The 21129-nt window shown below is 37.9% G+C and overlaps 1 protein-coding gene across 6 annotated transcripts in view; it reads right to left on the bottom strand.

Annotated features, from left to right (window-relative positions):
- The window catches only part of wake (ankyrin repeat and fibronectin type III domain containing protein wide awake), a 727887-nt gene that overhangs the window by 59891 nt on the left and 646867 nt on the right, over window positions 1-21129 (bottom strand). For 3 of the 6 annotated variants that reach the window (XM_083110521.1, XM_083110522.1, XM_083110520.1), the window contains exon 2: window positions 6622-6726. The exons of 1 other annotated variant lie outside the window; for it this stretch is intronic. In XM_083110521.1, the coding sequence (XP_082966647.1) occupies window positions 6622-6726 (105 nt within the window). Of the gene's footprint in view, window positions 1-6621; window positions 6727-6882; window positions 6896-18753; window positions 18776-21129 lie in introns of those variants that run through there. 2 more of the 6 variants (XM_083110524.1, XM_083110525.1) reach the window with 2 other exon arrangements.

A 21129-nucleotide genomic window follows, 5' to 3' on the forward strand; every position in this document is an offset into this window, starting at 1 on the left:
AAGTTTCCATCTGTGCTCCGTGCTTTCACGGTTCTTCCAAGCAGAAGCGGACTCTGGTGGCCGTATCACGCAGCGCGCCCACTGAAGTGGAGGCGAAGCGAAGCGAAATTCGAGCTACGGAAGATGCGTTTTTGGATTCGGAACGCGAAAGCAGCTGAATGTAGCTTTGGAAACAGGCAACATGAGTAAAGAATCTTGATAGTAACTCTGATTATGAATTTGTTTTTATACTTGGAGTGTTAGCACAGGAAGAGGTGAAGATAGAGAGGAGACCGTGGGTGTATGAGGTTAAGGCTGGACTGGACGTTTGGCAACCGTAAGGGCGATTTTTTAAAAATTTTCCTTTCCATTCGAAAAATCTCTTTCATATTCCAAAATATGAAAAATTACATACGCTTAGAATTAATTCATTCTAGAGTATTGTTGGCCCCACCATGTACTTGGATCCAACATGGCGGCCAAGACATTTTTCTGATATTTGCCAAGTAGGTGTGGGCAACACTTAATTTCGAGTGCGCAGCAATTTTCGTGTAGTTTGCATTCACTGTTATCTAGATATTATCAATAATTTAATAGACTTACGTAATCGCGAAATCGAGCCTTAACACTAAAAGAGCTTAATTAGGATGTCATCACAATCTGTTTCCTGATCTTTTGAGGAACACACAGATGATCATTAAATTGTTTCGTATGTCTCAAGAAATGTTTTATTAACTTCTCTCCCTGGCTAACTTCTGATATTGAACTGAACAACACAATGCGAAGCAAAGTTCTAAGACTGGGACTTATGAAAATTTTATTATCTAATAAGTTTTTTTAATGACCCTTCTTCCGCTCCAGCTCTAGGAAATTATATTCAAAAGAAGCTCCACAGTCCCCTTCTGTAAATACGAAGGCACAGGGTAAACAAAGAAGAGAAGAATAAAATCTGCAGGGAAATAATAATTTATTCGTAATTATTTGTAGATCTTTCGTACAGCAAGTTTTTCACTTGTTTTCTATCTTTCGGAAGCTGTTCTTTGCTTCTCTTACTTTACAAAATGTACAAATCTGTACCAAATCTCGTCTCGGTAACACACTACTGCCAATCCTAATTCAAATAAGTGTGGTGTCTTTCATAACATGATAAGAGCCTATAGCCTATAGTGAAAAGATGTACCACTCAAAACTAAACTATCCTATCATCCGACAAACATAGTAACTAGCACTTACCGAAGAGAGGGACGTAACCCTTTGAACGGATGAACAATGGGGGAAAACACTCAAGCCTGCCTGTAGGTGGCGGGCCGGAAGGGGCTTCTTTAAAAACTGCAACATTTTTCAGACATTTTGTAGTAGTAAATCAACATAGTTACGTGTCACTAAATAGTCACTAAATATACGTATATTTATAAGTAGGGCTAGGATTTTGATGACCTTAAAATTGCCAAAAAATGACATTTAACAAAATGCATTTATGACCTAATACATGCAAGAAAATGACATTTAACAAAATGCATTTATGACCTAATACATGCAAGAAAATGACATTTAACAAAATGCATTTATGACCTAATACATGCAAGAAAATGACATTTAAAAATGCATTTATGACCTAATACATGCAAGAAAATGACATTTAAAAATCCATTTATGACCTAATACATGCAAGAAAATGACATTTAAAAATGCATTTATGACCTAATACATGCAAGAAAATGACATTTAAAAATGCATTTATGACCTAATACATGCAAGAAAATGACATTTAAAAATGCATTTATGACCTAATACATGCAAGTAAATGACATTTAAAAATGCATTTATGACCTAATACATGCAAGAAAATGACATTTAAAAAATGCATTTATGACCTAATACATGCAAGAAAATGCCCTATAAACTTAGAAAAATGACCTAAAAATTCTGAAAGATTTGTAGAACAAATTTATAAACTACCAAGAGAAATTCAAGTTACAAATCAACGTTACGGTATCTATCACATGCTCATTGCGTATGGTGGTAGTACAAGTAAGAAAGTTCACTTTTTTCATCTTTTACACTTTAAGTACCGAGTTGCAGTACACAACGAAAATCATATGAAAATTTTCAAAAGTTAGGGTGACCAGACATACTCTTTTAGAGGTTCATATACTCTATACTCTTTTCAATTTGCAAAAATCCCCAAATATACTCTTTTCCTTGCTATTTAATTTCATTCATTATTTTACGCGTAAAAATGCCTTAAAATCCACAGAACGGAAAACGGCGAGATGTCAACAAACTGAAGTATTTACTCCTTGACTCAAGAATTTCCTATGAACAATTTCAAGTGTCATTTTCAAATTCCATCAACAAGCAAAACATATTTCAAATTCATTGGAATTTAATAATAATGATTAGGGCTGAGCCGATACCACTTTGAACCGATGCCGATACTCTTACCGATTCCCACCGATGCCGATACTTGAAAATTGCAATAAGTAAAATTTGTTCAAAATATCGATCAATATTGGTGTGTAAATATTCTCCTCCAATTATATGCAGCAACATACCAAGAAATTTGCTTTAGAATATTCAAGAATTGCATCAGAATATAAATAGATATTATGTAGTCACAAAATATAGTTTTTCGTGCAAAATTAGTGTAAAATAAAAAGGAAGTTTTAATTTTGCATAATTTCCAGGATAATTAGACTGTCAAGAAGTCGCGCGGGATTTTTTCGGACCCCGTGAAAGACCAAAATGCCGGAAAGTATCGGCTGGTATCGGTAGCTGAATTCCAACCGATACTTTCCGATACCGATACCACGGGTATCGGCCGATACCGATAATGATATTTTTGAAACTTACTGTGCAATTTCAAAAGCCGTTGAAAAACATCTTGAAGATTGGCGGGAAAGAAAAAAATCAATGATGGGTAAGTGGAGGTCAGTGCGCAAAGATTTAGTACAGGCTGGGTCAACTTTAAAGTGATTGCGCCTCTTATAAAATTCTTGTTTACCGTGTCTGGTACAAATGTTGGTTGTGAAAGACTCTTCACTGTTATTAAAACTTATTGGCGAGAGGAAAAAAGTACACTCCTGGTGTCAACACTCGAACAAAAAATGAAAGTGAAATTCAATGTGGGCATGACCTGTGAAGAGTTTGGACTGGCAATAAAGCTCGATTTAAACATACTCAAGAAAGCAAAATCATCCCAGAAGTATGAACGATGGTGCCATTGGTGATTAAGTATTTGTAATTAGCTAATTACATTAGACCAATAAGTAATTTGAATCTGTAGAGTGTAGGCCTATTTTATAGGGGCTATAATAGAAGCAATAACAAATAGCCACCCTTATTTTCGTTTTCTTTTTATGTTTTTTGCATGCGCACCTTCAACCTATAGACTATTTTTTTTGGTCAACAAATATCTGGTCACCCTACAAAAGTGAATGATTCTCGGTTTTCGGACAAGAGAGCCTTGGAAAAATTTCTCTCGACTTCCACCGACACAAGAGGAGCGTACTTGGAATGAACAATTCCATGAGTGCAAATTGCTTCCCTGACAAAATGTCCAATATAGAGCACAAAACTTTGTACCTCTTGTTTTTTAACAATAATCCATCTGGCGACAATGTATTTACTGATAGAGGGGGAAATCACACTGTTTGGGCTGAATTGTTACACAACAGCTTGGGTCAACAATACTGCACAGAAATTCTTTGTTTCTTCAAACACAGTCATTCAGAACTGCGCTGAAGGCAATAAGACGAGAGTCGGGAACCTCTCTCCTTCAAAGGGTTACATTTGCATGTAAAATGCCCCTTCTTTCACCAAAATGTAGAAAAATACATAAAATGACTTTTAAAAGGCCGAAAAATGACAAACTGTTTAAAAAGTTTAAAAAATGACCTAACAAAGGCATCCCAATTAATTCACTTACGTGTAAAACACATTTCTATCTACGTACTTATGCAATGTTTCTGCCTTACCAAAAAAAATATGCATTTGCATCAAAATCCTAGCCCTATTTATAAGAGTAATGTTTTACTGTATAAGTGTATATCATTTTCAATTTTATCACTTCACTCATCGGCCACAAACACCTCAACACTCATTTTTACTCAACTCACAGCCAATTCATTAATTAGAACAATATGAGTATGTATGTAGTATAGATTAAAGCCCCTTTCCACCAATACACATAGAGGTGATCTGAGACAGAATAGCCTTAGTCCCTAAATCGACGGTTCTGTAAAATATATCTACTTACATTAATTACACAAATATCATGAAAATTATTTTCACTATTAAAAAATGCATCTCCGAGTAGGGTGAGATGACTCTTCCAGCCCCTTATGCATCCTTTATTGAATATCAGTGACGATTACAGGACCACCAACTGTTGTTCTCTTTGCCAAAGTTTTGAGGAAAATTATTTTGACTATCAATATAAATATGATATAGAATATTGGCACTTCTGAGAATTTTTATCTATCCCACCCTGTCACTGTGCCATCCCTTCAATTTTTTACTGACGTCACTCTTGAATATTATGGTAAAATGTCTTTTGAAAATGAATCAAATCTCTGTTACTTTATTTCGGTACGTTACATTTTCATACTTCCAATCCCTACTCTCTTCATTACCACATACACGAAATATTAAAAATAATGAATTGCTAAACCAGGTGAAGCGTTCTCAGCCGAGTGGAAAATTAGTTAATGGGACAAAACTTATCGTCCGTCTCCTACAAAAAGAAAAGAAAACGAACCCTACGAGGCCTATTTCTTGTTTTAATTTTGCACATCACGTTTGCCGGCTGGAGGGACTAACGAACCATGCCGCCATTTCACGAGATGAGGACAGGAAGTGGGAGCAGCAAGTCAACCTTATCGATGACAATGACCGACTTCCTTCCCTTTTGTGAAGCCTCCGCGGAAAGATTGGTCCAGTGTGATTCTGCAGCAACGCCCATCACAAAATTCATGCGCGTTGGAACTTTGACTATCGCGGTGCGTGTGGTAAAATCAAGGACTTATCACCAAGCACGAATTTAGAAATATATATGAGGGGGTCCGAACTAAGTGTTTCAGAAATAATAATAATAATATAAATGTTTAAATTAATACGTTAATATAATTTATATGTAATGATATGTAATTTAATATTGTACTATTATTATTACATGGATAGGTAAAAAGACTGTATAAGAATATATATATAACGGCACGTATTCATTATCAAGCTTATGTGTCTAAAATTTGCATAAAAACGGCTGTCCTGGCAACGAAATTAATGTCAAAAAGCTAAAAAATTGAATATTTATTGAATAACACAAAAGGACGTTAGATCCAGTTGACGAAAAGTAAAGTTTCAGATTAATATTTGATTCATATTATTACGTATAAGTAGTAATGAGCAGGATTTTTATGACTTAGCATATTTTTTTGGTAAGGGTGATATGTTCCCTAAATATATAGAAATTCATATTGTGAAGAAACTAATTGAATTAAGGTGCTTTTTAAGGGCATATTTAGCCATTTCTACGTGATAAAGCATATTTTGATGGATTTTCTGTCATATTCAGCACATTTTTGCTTTTTCAAGAAATATACAGTCATTTTCCAAGTGGATTCGTTCTTACTCCCATTTTCTCACATTTTTTTTGGAGGGGGGGGGGTGACTGCATCAAAATATTTTTCATTTTTAATTGAAAAATTACAGAAAGTATTCATTGTGCATTTCAACTCATGAGGGTCCATAAAGTGAACTAAAAATAGTATGTATATGAAAATATTTCAGCATAAGTTATATATTGATGTTTGAAACAGTCTAGTTATAGGGGCATATTTTTCAAATTATAGTGCATATTTTGTAAAATTTTATGGTCATAAGAGCATATTTTATTTTGCATATTTTGGTGAATTTTAGGTCATAAAAATCCTAGCCCTTGTAATGAGTATAAATCTTCTCAGGTGCTGTCCTATGACCCTACTCTAATCCTTGGCTTTCAGTAAATTTGGCGGAACTAAACAACCCTCGATTACACAACAAATGCTAAAGAAGTATATTTTCATTATTTAATTTTTGTACTTGATAAGTCTTTCTTGGGGATCCGGACGTCCCCACCCCTAAATACGTCCTTGCCTACCACGCTCATGTGTCAGATCTTGGAACTAATCGATTGAACTGAAGAGCGGTTAGCTACAGCCTTGTAGCAACTTGGGGGATATATGCTAATAGCACCAAACCTGACCTGCCTAACCTTTCCACATAGGCATATAATATCAGAAATTAGCGTGTAAATAGGTTAAGAAGGTTAAGTTTTGTTTGCTTAAGCTATTATATGCCTACTTCGATAGATTAGGTAGGTCACGTTTCGTATTGAACTGCGCTGCAACAAATGAGGTTGCTTCACTCTGTCTTCACTTTTTTCAATATTCAAGCAGATTTCAACAGAAATGAAATAAATGCGCATCTATATGCCCTTAATCTTACACTATACAACTTGTGTTCATTATACCAGTTTATCAGATCTAGTATGTTGGGACAAAAACAGCAATATGCGATAAAGCTGCAAATCTAATATCAACATTTGATAATTTCATAAGTATATCCAGTACACAAGCGCAGTAGTAATGATAATTCGCTTACCGTGTAAATGGATGTTGATTTTCGTGAGTTTTTCGAGTTTCTTTTTCCCTGCTTTACTAAGATTCAGTCCATCAACCAAAAAATCCATTCCTTCCTGCATCCAGTCTGTAAGGAAAACAAAAGCAAAACTAAGCATGCTACATACAACACAAAACACAAGAGCAAAAAAGAAGAAAGGAAAGACAAAAAAAAAGTATGACAACCTAAAAATGAAGGAAATACGTCGATATAAGATCAGTGCAAATAGAAACAGGCGCATACAAAGTGCTTCTACATTATTCCCATGCTCAACTACGGGTTGCATCACGTTGACTATAGTGTGTAGATACTGTAACAAAAGACTATCAGTGCTGTGTAATAAAGGAAGTTATGACATAATCAAAGAACCATATCTACGTAGATCTTGCTTATAACTGAAACACACACAGAGCATTTTGTAAACATTGAAACAAATGCTGTCTAGGAAAGTATCAATGATTAAACGTAAAAATAAACCAGAAAAGAGAAATTAGTCTTGAACACAGAACGCATAATCTTGTTGATATTATGTAATTATTTTGACACAGACATAAGTGCTAGATTGAATCGTAAAACTAATCTCTCTCCCGTGGATCAACCGCGACAAGTTCATTTTCCAAAGTTTGTTTACGGTAAAGTCGAAGCTTTTCTGGCAACGAATGATGAATAGTTTCTGTCGGACTATCGACCAGGTGAGTTCTGGAGAGGTTTTAAACTTTTCGAGAGATAAAATAACTCATTTTCAGGGTACAAGTGACCCTTCTACCCTGAAGATGAGAGTGGCATTAGCTCTCGAAAGATTGGAAGCACTCACTTGGACGATAGCCCGAAAAAAACATTCCGGTGTTAAGAATGGATCTAAGGCTGGACGCCCACTGGTATGGGAGCGGGCGACAATTTGTGAAGTTTGGTGGTCAATCAAGATGTTCGGATGGGTTATTCTTTGTCAACACTCTTAAGAAAGTGTAACGTACAATTAATTGTAAAGGGAAACGTTTTTACTTTTAAATCCAATGCCTGTGAAATAGGGGGGGGGGGGCATATGGTATTTTTAATGTAAAGCACTTAATTTTTTACGTATGGACAAAATGTATAATGGACAAAAAACTGCTTGAAGGCTGTTAGGTCCGAAATAAAAGGAAAAAAAAAAGGATGAATCCACCTAATGTTGTCTCTAAGTGCCTCTTTTGAGACTGAAATATTACAAACGTATTCCGAAATTATGCAATCGTCCAAGCTAATTTATTTTCAGAATTTTCCTCGAAAGTTGTAGAAAGACTTTTATCAACTCACACTTCTTCCACAATATGAAAAGATTTCACATACGCCTACATCAGTTGCACGAAAATAGCGTGTTTCGCCAGAGGTAACGTCTGCAGAAGAAATATTAATTTCCTCGTTTCGAAAACAGTTTAAAATATCGGGCAATATCCGCCAACCACGACTAGACTCCCATTCCCTAATTTCCGTCAGGTGGACCATAAGAAAAGACAGCCTGACGATTGTCACGTTTCAAATTACAGCGATAATAGATTGAAGCTCTCACTGTTTACGACGTTACGGAACACTGCCTTAGGTCTAAATTTACAGTACAAGGAAAATCATCCAGTTACAACTCTTCCAGATGATTATGCAATCAATCGCTCGTAACGATTTTATGGTACGCAGCAGTATAACAGTTGCATTTGTAAAATAAGTATTTCAACAGGGTTGTGAAATTTGTTCATGAAGAAAGGAGCATTCTCGTTATCAGTGCAATCGCTGGCAACACAATTGTACTATTGTCCAACTGACAGTATGCCCGCTGATAATTATCAAGAAATAGTAATACCTTAAGCATTCGTTAAAGATGATATGTAAAATTTTATGTAACAAGTATAGAGTGTCATGAAAATCTTTAATAATTCTTATTATGTATTGTCTTTACTGTTTTTCCCAGTCAGTGGCGGTGATTGGATTTCAAAACTGGGGGGGAAGGACAGTTTACTTTCTCTTAGTAGATAAGGTTTAGCATAGTGCAGGAAAAAAAAACGTCGCCTCTGCTCCCAGAAATACGAAACTTCTCCTTCAAGGCACTACGGAAGCTTCATGGCGATAGCAACTATATTGTGTTAAATGTCTGATGTAACCAATACCTGGATGTAACTTTGACGACCGTCGCCAAAGGTGAAAGACTGAATGTTCGGGAAAGATATTTGCATCAAGAAATGAATGAGTCGACTTCAAGTAGTAAGCACAGGGCACAACGACGCCATGGGACCCGGGTTCAAATCCCGGCCTAGACATGGGTATTTTTTGTGAGTGTCCTGTCATTAATTTAATCATACCATCACTCATCCTCATCTTCGCGATTAGCCAAAAGTGGCAGAAAAGCGAAGTAAAATGAACCAAATCAATCTAATCAGAATCAAGAAGTGAACGAATCGCACGTTGTACTTTAAATTCCAAGTTTTTTTTTTAGTTAATGCTAATAATAATAATATGTATTTATCCCCCAAATTACATATGTCCTTACTCAATGTAGCATCTATTATTTATGCCTGAATTAAGAAATGACTGGAACCCCCCTACACAAAGCAGACATTTATTTCACAGACTCATCATAATAATTTTGCTAAATGGCTTACTCCTAGCTAAACCTTCGTTTGGACTTCAGAAAGTCGCTCAGTTACGTCACAAACTGTTTTCTCGTCGATGAAAGAAACTAAGACAAATATCAGAAATCGTAGAAAGTTTTTGTTTAAAACAATTGAAAGCTGCCTGCTGTTCAAGCAGAAAGAAGAACAAAGGAACATCTGTGCTCAATGGACGGTGAAAGCCTTTGCTTTTTCTCCAGAAAGTCACTTTTATAACCAACCCACAAATTTAAGACTTTAATTGCGGGCGTGTTGAATGAGCATTTATTGTGATATATAGCGGAAGGCTTGGATACGACAAGAGAGCTCGTTACTGCCTTCAACACGTTAAAGAAACTCAGTTTTCAGCGCCAAATGCCACTGCTCTATTTCCTGATATTGTTTATAGTTAATCCGCTTGGCTTGTTCGCATTTCGGCAGCACAAGTCTTCGTTAGACCTTGTTCTTTTCTTCTTTATCGCGTCAAACACTCGCCACCAAAAGAGTGCTTTCATTTGTTAAAGAAATACGTCCTTTTTGCATTCTTCGTGATGAAATACTGGTATTTCCAACGAGCTAGAGTATTAATAGAGACGCTGAAAGTCTAACATCAGCGCCACTAGTGGAGAAAATTTGATTGCATCGTCATTTTAAGGGGTCTCCTTTATCGCACAACGCGCTACTAACTTTGTGTTCTGACATCAGGCGTGCAGTGGCGGCGATTATTGGGGGGGGGGGGGCGAGGGGGGCAGTTGCCCCCCTACTTCTTGCCACTTTTGCCCGCGCACTATGCTAAACTTTATCTAACAAGGGAATGTAGACTGTCCTCCCCCTCAGTTTTGGCACCTTTCCCCCCCCTAGTTTTTGAACCCAATCGGCGCCACTGCAGTCTCGTAATGTCTAGGCTGTTAGGTTTAGTTATCTTAGCATAAATACACTGCAAATGTATTATTTAGGCTAAGAGAATCAAGCCTAACCTAACACTTAGGCATTAAGCCTAACAATGAACGTACTATTCAGTGACGTCAGGGCCTCCCCGATGGAGCAGTGGTAGCGTCGCCGCCTTGAAATCAAGGGGTCCCGGGTTCGATACCCGGTGGAGGCACAAGTGGTTCGGATCCCACTTTAAACTGTAGGTCCAGTCCCGATTAGCCTTACTGTGCATAAAGTGGACTTAAAACACCAACTCAGTGACGTCAGAACGCAAGCTTGGTAGCGCGTTGTGGGATAAGGGAGACCCCATTTTTTGAATCGAGCACTGATCACGCCAGCTGTTAAATCCTCGAACGAACCACGACGCATTCAAGAGCAATTCTACAAGTTCGAACGTGTTTCGAACAGGAGGTACGGTATGTAATGAAAACTGCTGTATCATTGCTATGATAAAACCAGTCATATATATTTCAAGCGTATATTTAATGGCGCTGTTTATTCATTTATTCAATTAATAGTGGCTTTAGATAATGCCTGAAGAGACCGCTTCAGGAAAAATAGGTAAAATCTTTGATAAGCAGGATGCTGGAGATTATCCCCACTAGACACATGTATCAAAGTTATTATCAAGATGTAATTAACTTTTAATTATTTATTATTGTTGGCTAAAAAAGAGGAATGATTTAGTCAACTGAGAAAATTTTGGACACGGCGCAAATGGCCATTTTACGCTAAAGTCGTCAACAACGAAAGCAACCACAGAATGATTAACAAAAGTAAGTCAAAGATGGCACTATTTGAAATTATTTAGCAGCATTTATTCTGGTGGAAGACCGAAGGGCATATTCAGATGAAAATATATCAACACTTGATGAGAGGTCATTATATTTTGTGGGAAGTCTGCAGAAGAGAAAATCATTTTGATTGATTGATTTTGTTTATTTTACTTCGCTTTTCTGTCACTTTTGGCTAATCTAGAAGTGATGATATGATGAAATTGATAAAGGGACACTTAGCCTAAGAACAGTCATGCCCAGGCCAGGATTCTATCCCAGGAACCCTGGCGTGGTAGAGCTCTGTGATAACCACTCCTCCACAGAGGCAAAGCAGAATCTTTTTTCTTGTATTTCCAGTCTAAGTTTTTCTGTGTAAAATAGATTTGTGTTAATTGTTGCGGATATAGGCACTCGAAAGTGGAATTCTTGAAGGAGTGTGTTGGAGCGGATTTTTGCCACTGACAATTTTGTACAGATAACTTAAATCATTCAGCAAACGGCGCTGAGAAGGAGACGGCAAATTTAGAAAGGACAAGAGATGTGTTGTCGAAAAGTTGCGTAATGAGGGAATCTTGTAACGAACTATAGCTAGGAAAAAGTGGAATGCGGAATTGACTTTAGAGAGCAGAGGACTACATTGGAGACCAATATTCTATTACTGGGAAAATGAATGATTTGAATGAATTTAATGTAAGCATTTGAAAGGATAATTTGATTTATTTTAGTTCGCGTTTCAGTCACTTTTGGCTAATTGCGAAGTGAATGAAGGGACAATCAGAAACAAATGGACTGTACATTTCTACAAGGGATTATACTGGCTGCAGGCACGCGTCAGAGCCTCGTTAATATGCAAAATGCAGTTCAGGGTGTACTAGGTGGAAGTGAGATTGACATTTGGGTGCCTTCTCAAAAGGTCGCCCCCCCCCCCTTGCATCCCCATTTGAAAGGATGAGACTACGTACAGAATCAAAATTTGTTTCCTTCATCATTCTTACACTAAATCCTGACAGAGAAAGACTGAGTTGGATTATTAGAATTGAGAAGAAGCAACTTTATGATCCTGCAAATTAGCAAGCCAACTTATAACAGTGATACGGTTGCATAAAAGAGTGCTTGCAATGTGTAAATTTGCAGCGCGGGTTCAAAACCAGAGTCGTCAGCTAATTTGCAATTCACAAGGGACATCTTCCACAAACGTATGCCAATTCTCCGGATTTGTCATTTAATTGTAACAAGCGGCACAAAAATCGTTCCTAAATTAATCACATTTAGCCGTCATATCTCCCTTGCCAGCGAAATTCGCTTTCGCTGAAATTTCGAACGCTTCCTCCGATGTTATCAGTAACAGGAACTGGCAACAATTCAGATCAACCTACAAACTGTTAACAAGCGCGGTTCTCGTCAATTTCCGCCCATTATCTGCCCGACGGCTTTATCGCTGAACTCTAATGTTGCAACCCTGCACTGAGCATTCGATTCCGAAGCACGGAATAGCAATTATTTATCTCATGTGTACCGTAATAACGAATTAATTTTTTCATTATGCTCCATTCTCATGCTATGCGCCTCCGTGACAATAGTGATTTTCATCGGAATAAAGTGCAACAAATTTCTGGAAACATACAAACAACGAGGCACTTCCAGGTAATAAACGTCGTAGCGATTCTGGAAAACTGAATCGTTGCTTTTCGGGCAAGCAATATTTAATCTGTTGTACGAATAGTCCTCAGTATTCTATTATACCCACGTGACGTTCATCCTGTAAATGTCTTGCTAATATTCTAATGCTGTACTATACAATTATTGTATTACTTTTGTTCATTTGCAATGCATTATATTAAAAAAAAAAAAAAAAAAAAAAAGTGCTCCCCTGTGCTTTGCACCACGCCATGAAGGCGTGTAGGGGGTATGGAGTTAGAGGACTCCCACAGTTTTAAACTTATTGTAAATGATGTTCGGTTAACCTCCAAACACGAAAAAGCATTGTTCGAATTCTAAATGATCTGTCCCCCTCCCCCCTTATTTACACCCGCAATCTTCCAGCATTCACATGGTCAAGAGAATCAGTGCCATCTACTGATCAAGTACAGGAGACGGGGTCTGGTTGTGACAAGCACAGTTCTATTAGTGATATTCTTTTGTTGTTGACACTGGTGGGTTATTGGCACGCGCATTTCTTATCCATTCTTTGCCAGTTGTGTGCTTCTCCCCAGAGAAGAGTTAGGTGGGCGTTTTCTTTTTGTGTTTTTTTTATCTAATTTGTGGTAAATATTATTTCTTCTCTACAGTTTTCAATATAGCCTCAAACAGCGGTAATATATCCTGAGAATTCTATTATTTATAGTCAGTATGCGAGAGGTTTTGATTGAAGTAAATTTAAACCTGCAAGTTGCGATTGAAGGTTTACAAGGGAAAAAGTACATATGTGACAAAAGTAAGGGGTTGATTGTGACAGCTGTCAAATTACAGACATTTATGTGAAAAGAGGGAAAATACTGATAATGATGATGATTGTTTCTGACTTGTGTGTACGTACGGAACCATTTTCCAATTCTAAATCTCGAGAGAAGTGGGTTCAGTGCCTTTAGTGTAAACAGAGGGTACGTTATGCTTGTACTAAGGGAAAACCTGTTTATATCCTTCAAATTTGTGACTTGGATGATTACATGTAATGCATCTTGAATTACACAATTAATTATTTCATTGTACGGAGTGTCCGAAAAGTCACGCAACCCGGTGTTTTCGACCGTATAACGGAATAGCGAAACGGAATGAGAAGAAACGCTTTCTGCCAAGAGAATGCCCTGTATATTGGGAAAATTTAGAGAGACAAACATATGTAAGAACATGCATGTTTTAATAACAAATAAGCAAAGTGTTGCCAAAGGCGGAAAAAAAAATATTTGCAAATCGTGTGTATTGATGCACAGAACCCATTGAGGTAAATTATCGCAACATTTCACAATACCAACGAACAATTTGGATGGCCATCTAATGAATTTGACAGAAAAAGAACTTTGACGAAGTTTCAAAAACATTGCAGACGGGAATAAATGGGCTGTTCCAAAAATCGATGTTTTCACAATATTACGCAGGACACTGGCAACACTGTTGGTGTCACGTGTCACTATACGGCGCGCGCTTTTAGAAGGAACATGAGTTCGGCCAATACCCAGCCAGTGCTACTGCGCTGTTGCCAAACTAACTGCTAGCGCAAGGGAAGGACAGAAAATTCGATCATTCCATTATTTTGATAATGCATGCACAGTATATATGAGTACAGTGAAATAATATAGCGAATATTTCTACACAGGATTATAATATCATTATCACTGTAGCATATACGAGAAACCCATACCTGAAAGAAGCTTGAAGGTATTTATTCATCACCGCTCTCGTCGTCTTCCTCGGTCTCCGTGTCACTCATTTCCGAGTCACTCTCCTGGAGGTTAATGATTAGATTTTGCACCCTTGGTGCTTGTACTACTGGTGCTAGGTTTTGAGAGTGACATTATTTAAAATAAAAAGAACACACACTATTACACGAAAGAGCTGTATTTAATCATTTCACAAACTGTTCTTTGTGGCGCACGAGTGAACGATAAGCGAATAATTTTACATCGGCTTTGCTATGAAAACGCTGAAGTCAAGTTGACCCAGAGTTCGAGAACGCCCAGAATAATGAAGGGTCATTGTTTATATCGAGGCGAATTTAACACCCACAGTTTTCTCTAAACACAACAACTCAGCTGCGTCAACACGGTGGCAACGAAAAAAAAAACAGGCGGAAGGAAATGAAAGATGATGTTTCCCTTGTTTCTTCAAGGAGCGATAACTCCGGCTGTAGGCGACGGAAATTCATGGGACTTGGATAGTCAGGTTCAAAATGTATTTCCCCATCTTATGATGAACCTTAATGTGGCGAATTTTATGAATACGTCTTGCACGCAAGAAAAATACAGATCACGGCTATTAACATCCGCGCTGCAGTCTCCTAACTGTACAACGTTGCACTCCTGCCATTGGCTGATCGCCACACACACCCTCTGTGTGGCCCCGCCCGATATCGCTTCTAAAAGCGTGCGTCGTATAACAGATGTGTTTTACCTCAGGCTATCACCAGAGCGTATAGAAGAGAAAGTGTGCGCACTTCGGTTTCTTCCCGTAAGCGAAGTGAACAGAGCGGTGCCCCACCGAAACACTGGCAGCACCTTCGCTTGCGACGAGCGTCTTCTGCTTGCAGTGCGGCCGCGCTTTATGTAGAGCGTTGTGTTTTGTTGTGCTAGAATAACATTTTGTACTTTTATTAATGACAACGTTGTTACGTTATTGAGTTTAGTGTCGTTAGATTTGTGATTGATCCGTTGTGACTAGTTTGGGGTATAGACACTGTTTGCATCACGATTTGCCATGCCATCGACGTTATAACACATTTTTTTAGTGAAAAGAATGAGAATGAGCGTAGCGGAATGCTGATTTTTGATGAAGTTAAACTTAGGGAAGCAATCCAGTTTAACTCGAATTCCTTAAAAATAGACGGCTTTCTTGATTTGGGAAATCATACTCCAGACGAAAGCAAGAATCGATTAGCAAATCATGCTCTAGTTTTTATGTTTGTTCCTTTTCTGTATAATTGGATTCAACCCATAGCAGTATATGCTAGGAGGAATGCCACCCCTGGTGACATTCTCACAAAAATACTTATCCAGGTTATCATACATTTGGAAAAAGCAGGGGTCAGAATTATTGGTTTTACATCTGACGGTAGCCAATCTAACAAAAAGTTCTGAAAATGCTTATGAATTTCCGGAAACAGAAACAATCTTAAGTGCTCTGATCCAGCTGACTCTAGTAGAAAGCTTTGGGCATTTTCAGACGCACCACATTTGGATCCTAATTCATTCCAACGAATGAATGTAAGACTCGCACTGCAGCTGTTCAGCAGATTTGTGGCTAATGGAATAAAATTTTATCGGAGTATTAATGCAGAGGGGTTAGAAGGCAGTGAAACACGGAAAATTTCACAAGGGACCTGAACTGCCTGGTTGACGCATTAAATTCATTCACTCCTGCACAGGCACTATATAAAGGATCAGAAGCACATACAACTTTATTAAAATGGAATGCTGTCCCTTAGAGATAATCGAAATTCCTTCGCTTCAGAAAAAAAACGCTAGAGTCCTTAAGAGTGACTTTAGAAAGTACTTTAGAAGTGTCCGAATATTTGTGGAAGAACAATTACAAGTACGTTTTGACAGGAAAATTTAATCAAGATCCCCTAGAACGCCATTTTGGTATATTGCGGTCGTTCACTTGTGACGATCATCCCTCCACTGTGGATTTTCTGCACTTACATATGCTGCAATCAATTTACGTGTCAGCAAAACTTGCTTTATTTTCGGGCGGAAACTGTGAATACAGGACTGAATCTCCTCTGCCGTCTTTTGTTAATCAAATGGGAACTCTGGAAAGAGCAACCGAAAATAAAAATCTTTCGGTGAAGAAGCAAGCTGAAAATAAAGTAAGGGGAAAAAAATTTCCATTGTTGAAGATGAAATTCAAATACATGTCTGGGAAAACAACATACCGAACTTAAATGAACAAAGTGTTGGTAAAGAATACTTGGTGTATCATTTGGCAGTATACATAGTGCGGTATATTTCAAAAGTGAAAAGTCCAAGACTTTGGTTCGGGCGACGGCTATAAATACCTTACCTATGCATCGACAAGCGTTTATGATGTGCTGTTACGAGTGGAAGAAGTTGTTGCAGAAAAATTATCATGTGCTAATAGTTTATGGGGTGATATATTTTTTGAGTGTTTGGACAATTTAAATATAATTGCTGTAAAAACTTCTCAATTAGGATGCTGTGAAGATCATGTGCTGAGTACGCTACCTAAACTCGTATTTCACTATCTGAAATGTCGATTTTTCTTCCGCACCAAGGAGATAAGAAAGGAATTAAGTGCCTCGAAGACAGCAAAATCATCTCGGAAATTCTCCAAACTATCAAGCTGCTGAGCTCTTCTCCAAACGTAAGTAACATGCATTTTTGTTTCTTATGTAGTTAGTTATGTAAGCAACGCGAGCATCTTCCGCGCCGTCTCAAACGTCACCACTGCCATCTAGGCGGTGGACCACGGCAACTCAGGGAGTGCACACACTATTCCTTCTATACGCTCTGCTATCACACTAAGGCACTTTTAACGACAAAGGAGAAAGTTGGTTATTCTCGAACATATGCAATAAATTACATACACCTTGCAACCCTGAAATGTGGGTACAGAAGAACATGTATCAATTGCAGTGGCGAAGCGTAGAGTTCCTAACAGGGTAGGCACAAAAGTGCGATAATTTCCATTATTTGCTTAAATATGTAAAAAAAAAAAAAAAAAAAAAAAAAAAAAAAAAAAAAAAAGGAGGGGGCTATGTCATGGAGAGTGGTTCAATGTCCCTCCAGGCCGCTTCTTTACTTGCCAGTGGCGTGACGTTTTCAAAAGTGTTGTTACCGGTCATCATTACGATAATTATGTCTTAGACGTTCTCCTCCCACTCACCAGATGTCATCGATCTAGATTTTTGTTCATTTCGTTTTTTTATTTGTTTGTATTTTTCAACCCATGATTTATGCACACACCTCCAGAAAGAACTACCAATCATGGGACATCGCGAAAATCCAACGAATAGTGCTCGAGCACTGTTGTCAATTCTTCATCGCTTTTTTCTAAATTTATTTATTTATTTTGCAATTGAGGTGAAAAGGGCTAGAACCCCCCCACCCCCATAATTTTCGGGTCAGTCTGACATTTGTGCCGTGAGCAGACGACAGAATTCCGCACTTTCAGCGAATGTCAGTTTGGTACGTTCAACTGTTTTTTTTTTTTTTAGCAAGACTTCCTCGCACCGAGGAAAACACCATTGTTATCTGTTGTCTAACTAAAGGAATGGTTGTAGTTAATTCCAGTCTTGGCTTTCTAGATAAATGAATTTCTGACACCTGTATGTGCAAGTAAACATAATTTCAATTTTGAATATTTTCGTCTCATTTGTTCTGATCTATGCTAATCGTGACGATGAGAATGTATGGAGAATGAATTAAAGATGATGAGGAAACATTGACATGACCACAATTAGGTCACCTGGCTTCGTAACGTGTTAGGATGACGACTACGGGGCTTTCAAGAAAAAAACATAAGTAAAGGTGACCTCTCTCATTCAGTGTGTATACTTCGCATCCTAGTTTGTTCTACCCCTTGTGTTAGTAGACACCTTTACGTGATAATAGAACATAGGATCCCTGTTTGGGACCCGGCAACACGACAGGTTACTATGTAACATATAAATAGGTTATAATAAATGTAGTTGCTTGGAAGAATAGAATCCCAATTTTTAGGCGCAATTCAGCTCTTTTCTGCCAATCCAAAGTGACAACACTGGCCTGTTCCGCCAGACCTGAAACAGACATGGCCTCCGCAATAACCCCATAACACTCTTTGTCCTAAATCCAAAAAAGTCTTCCCTTACATTGTACTCTCATTGATCGCCCTCTTCTCTTGTTATCCCTTCAGGGTAAACGAAACTGCCTACCTCTTCGCTTGTGTCGGCTGCATAAAGAAATGTCTGCTTGTAATATCTATTCGACGACAGTGTTAACGCATTAAATAACGTTTCAACAACTTTTAATTTTTTTAAAAATTTTGCTGTCACTTGCCACTGCTACTCGCAAAGGAAAATAGAGTTGAAAACATTTTAGAAGAAGGGAATATGAAAGACCAAAAGTGGGTCCTACCTTACCGATGATTACATCTTCACTCAATTGATCTTGTTGTTTTTGCATTTTAGTCCAGCACTTTCTTGCATAAATCTCATCGCTGCACACGACACGAATCACAAACAAAGCTCTACCGCCACGAACCTCGCGCTCCGAGCCACGCTACCTTGTAGCGTCCTGAGCAGGAGGCAAGTTTTCACAGAGAGGGAACAAGCGAGGGGAATCCCCGTTCACGATAAAAATAAATTATTATATTTCCAGTGAAAGGAAAACTACTTTGTAAATATAAGGCGTAGCTAGCATTTTAATTTACATAATTTGGTATGAAGACTTACTTTACAAATATAAGTTCTTTAGACTTTCCGTTTACGCTACGGTGTTGGGTGAATCGACAAGACCATCAGCACTCTGGCCAGAAAACGAAGTCGGAACTACACTACTCCGTAATTTTCAATTTCAATTACTCTCGTCGATGAAAGGAAGGAAAACCTAAGTTTCGTACAAAATATGGAGAATGTACAATGAAATAGAAATCTCTCTGCACGAACACAGGCTAATGTTTATATAAAATGCTGGTACACTACAAATTTCCAACCCTGGCGGAAATGCAGCGTTGCTGACATTCTGTTCGTCCTAGTGGGTAACACCGCGAGGCCGGCCTCAGGAGCACGTTATAAGCATACGTACAGTACTCGTAAGATTAGGCTTCCCGCATATACTACCGTACGACAGAATGTGAAGAGAAGAGGCCCCAGCAAATGTGCCTCACTCCGTGGAAAGTTTGTATACTGAACAGGGTTAGAATTTTTTTGTAATTATCATAAATGAAAATTCCAAACTTTTCCATTGAATTACATGTGTTTTGACGAAATAAGTAAATACACCTTTAAAAGAGTAATGGCGTGGGTAGGCCCGGCCTCCTGGCCTCATAGGACGCTTCGCCACTGATCAATTGTTATGTGTTCTGTGCCTTAAGTGGTTGCTGTTTGTCGCGAACGGCATTCCAGATTGTGTCTACTTATGCTGACATCGTGTGTGCGTTTTCAAAATGCCATATTCTACACAGAAAAGAGTGTTTATTGTTGATGAATATATCCGAACATCGTCATATTCTCGCGTAAGAGATGCATTTAGGGATACCCACATTTCAGGGTTGCAAGGTGTATGTAATTTATTGCATATGTTCGAGAATAACCAACTTTCTCCTTTGTCGTTAAAAGTGCCTTAGTGTGATAGCCTGAGGTAAAACACATCTGTTAGTGACACGTGACACCAACAGTGTTGCCAGTGTCCTGCGTAATATTGTGAAAACATCGATTTTTGGAACAGCCCATTTATTCCCGTCTGCAATGTTTTTGAAACTTCGTCAAAGTTCTTTTTCTGTCAAATTCATTAGATGGCCATCCAAATTGTTCGTTGGTATTGTGAAATGTTGCGATAATTTACCTCAATGGGTTCTGTGCATCAATACACACGATTTGCAAATATTTTTTTTCCGCCTTTGGCAACACTTTGCTTATTTGTTATTAAAACATGCATGTTCTTACATATGTTTGTCTCTCTAAATTTTCCCAATATACAGGGCATTCTCTTGGCAGAAAGCGTTTCTTCTCATTCCGTTTCGCTATTCCGTTATACGGTCGTAAACACCGGGTTGCGTGACTTTTCGGACACTCTGTATTATTATTTTGTTAATATATTAGACTAGACCTACACCATAATTTTCCTGACATGGTGTTAGTATCACTTGATTAATAAAATCAGATAGCGAGGAAACTTTTACATCCTAACGCTGTAATTAATGATGTATCTAATCACTAAAATTTACTGTACAGTGATGATACACAATCTATACTATGTAATTCAGAAGTGCTAGATACTGTCACAAAGTTCCACCGGCTTGTCACAACTAGCCCCACACTGGGGCATGTTGTGACAAAACACTTTTCCCTTTTCTTGCAAATACTGTCCTTATGATGTAACTTGAACAAATATAAAAAAATCATGGTAATAGCTAAATGTATACACTTGCATTTAAGATGAAAAAATTGTGAAAATAAAGAAAATGTTAAGTGGAAGAAAAAAATTCCTCAGTTGGTCACAACGAACCCCGGTAAATTTACAAGATCTTTGGAAAGAACATCATACAAGTAGGTCCAGGAATTTTAAACTTCCTTTCCACAGACTGCTTTAATTTTTCTTCTTTTTCTTCTTTGCTGCTGTGGAGGGAAACATTCTCATGTCGGACTGGTTTCTTCTTGTTGAGTTTCCTTTTCTGTGTCTAGTGAGAACTTAACAAAAGGAGAAGCTTTCGAAAATGTCTCTTCAGGCTCTTGAAACTATTCGCACTTGTGGGAAAAACACAGATCTAACATGAAATGAACAAAGCATTCT

This window comes from Lepisma saccharinum, chromosome 24, assembly GCF_977018435.1.
Source record: "Lepisma saccharinum chromosome 24, izLepSacc3.1, whole genome shotgun sequence".
NCBI classification, from domain to species: Eukaryota; Metazoa; Arthropoda; class Insecta; order Zygentoma; family Lepismatidae; genus Lepisma; species Lepisma saccharinum.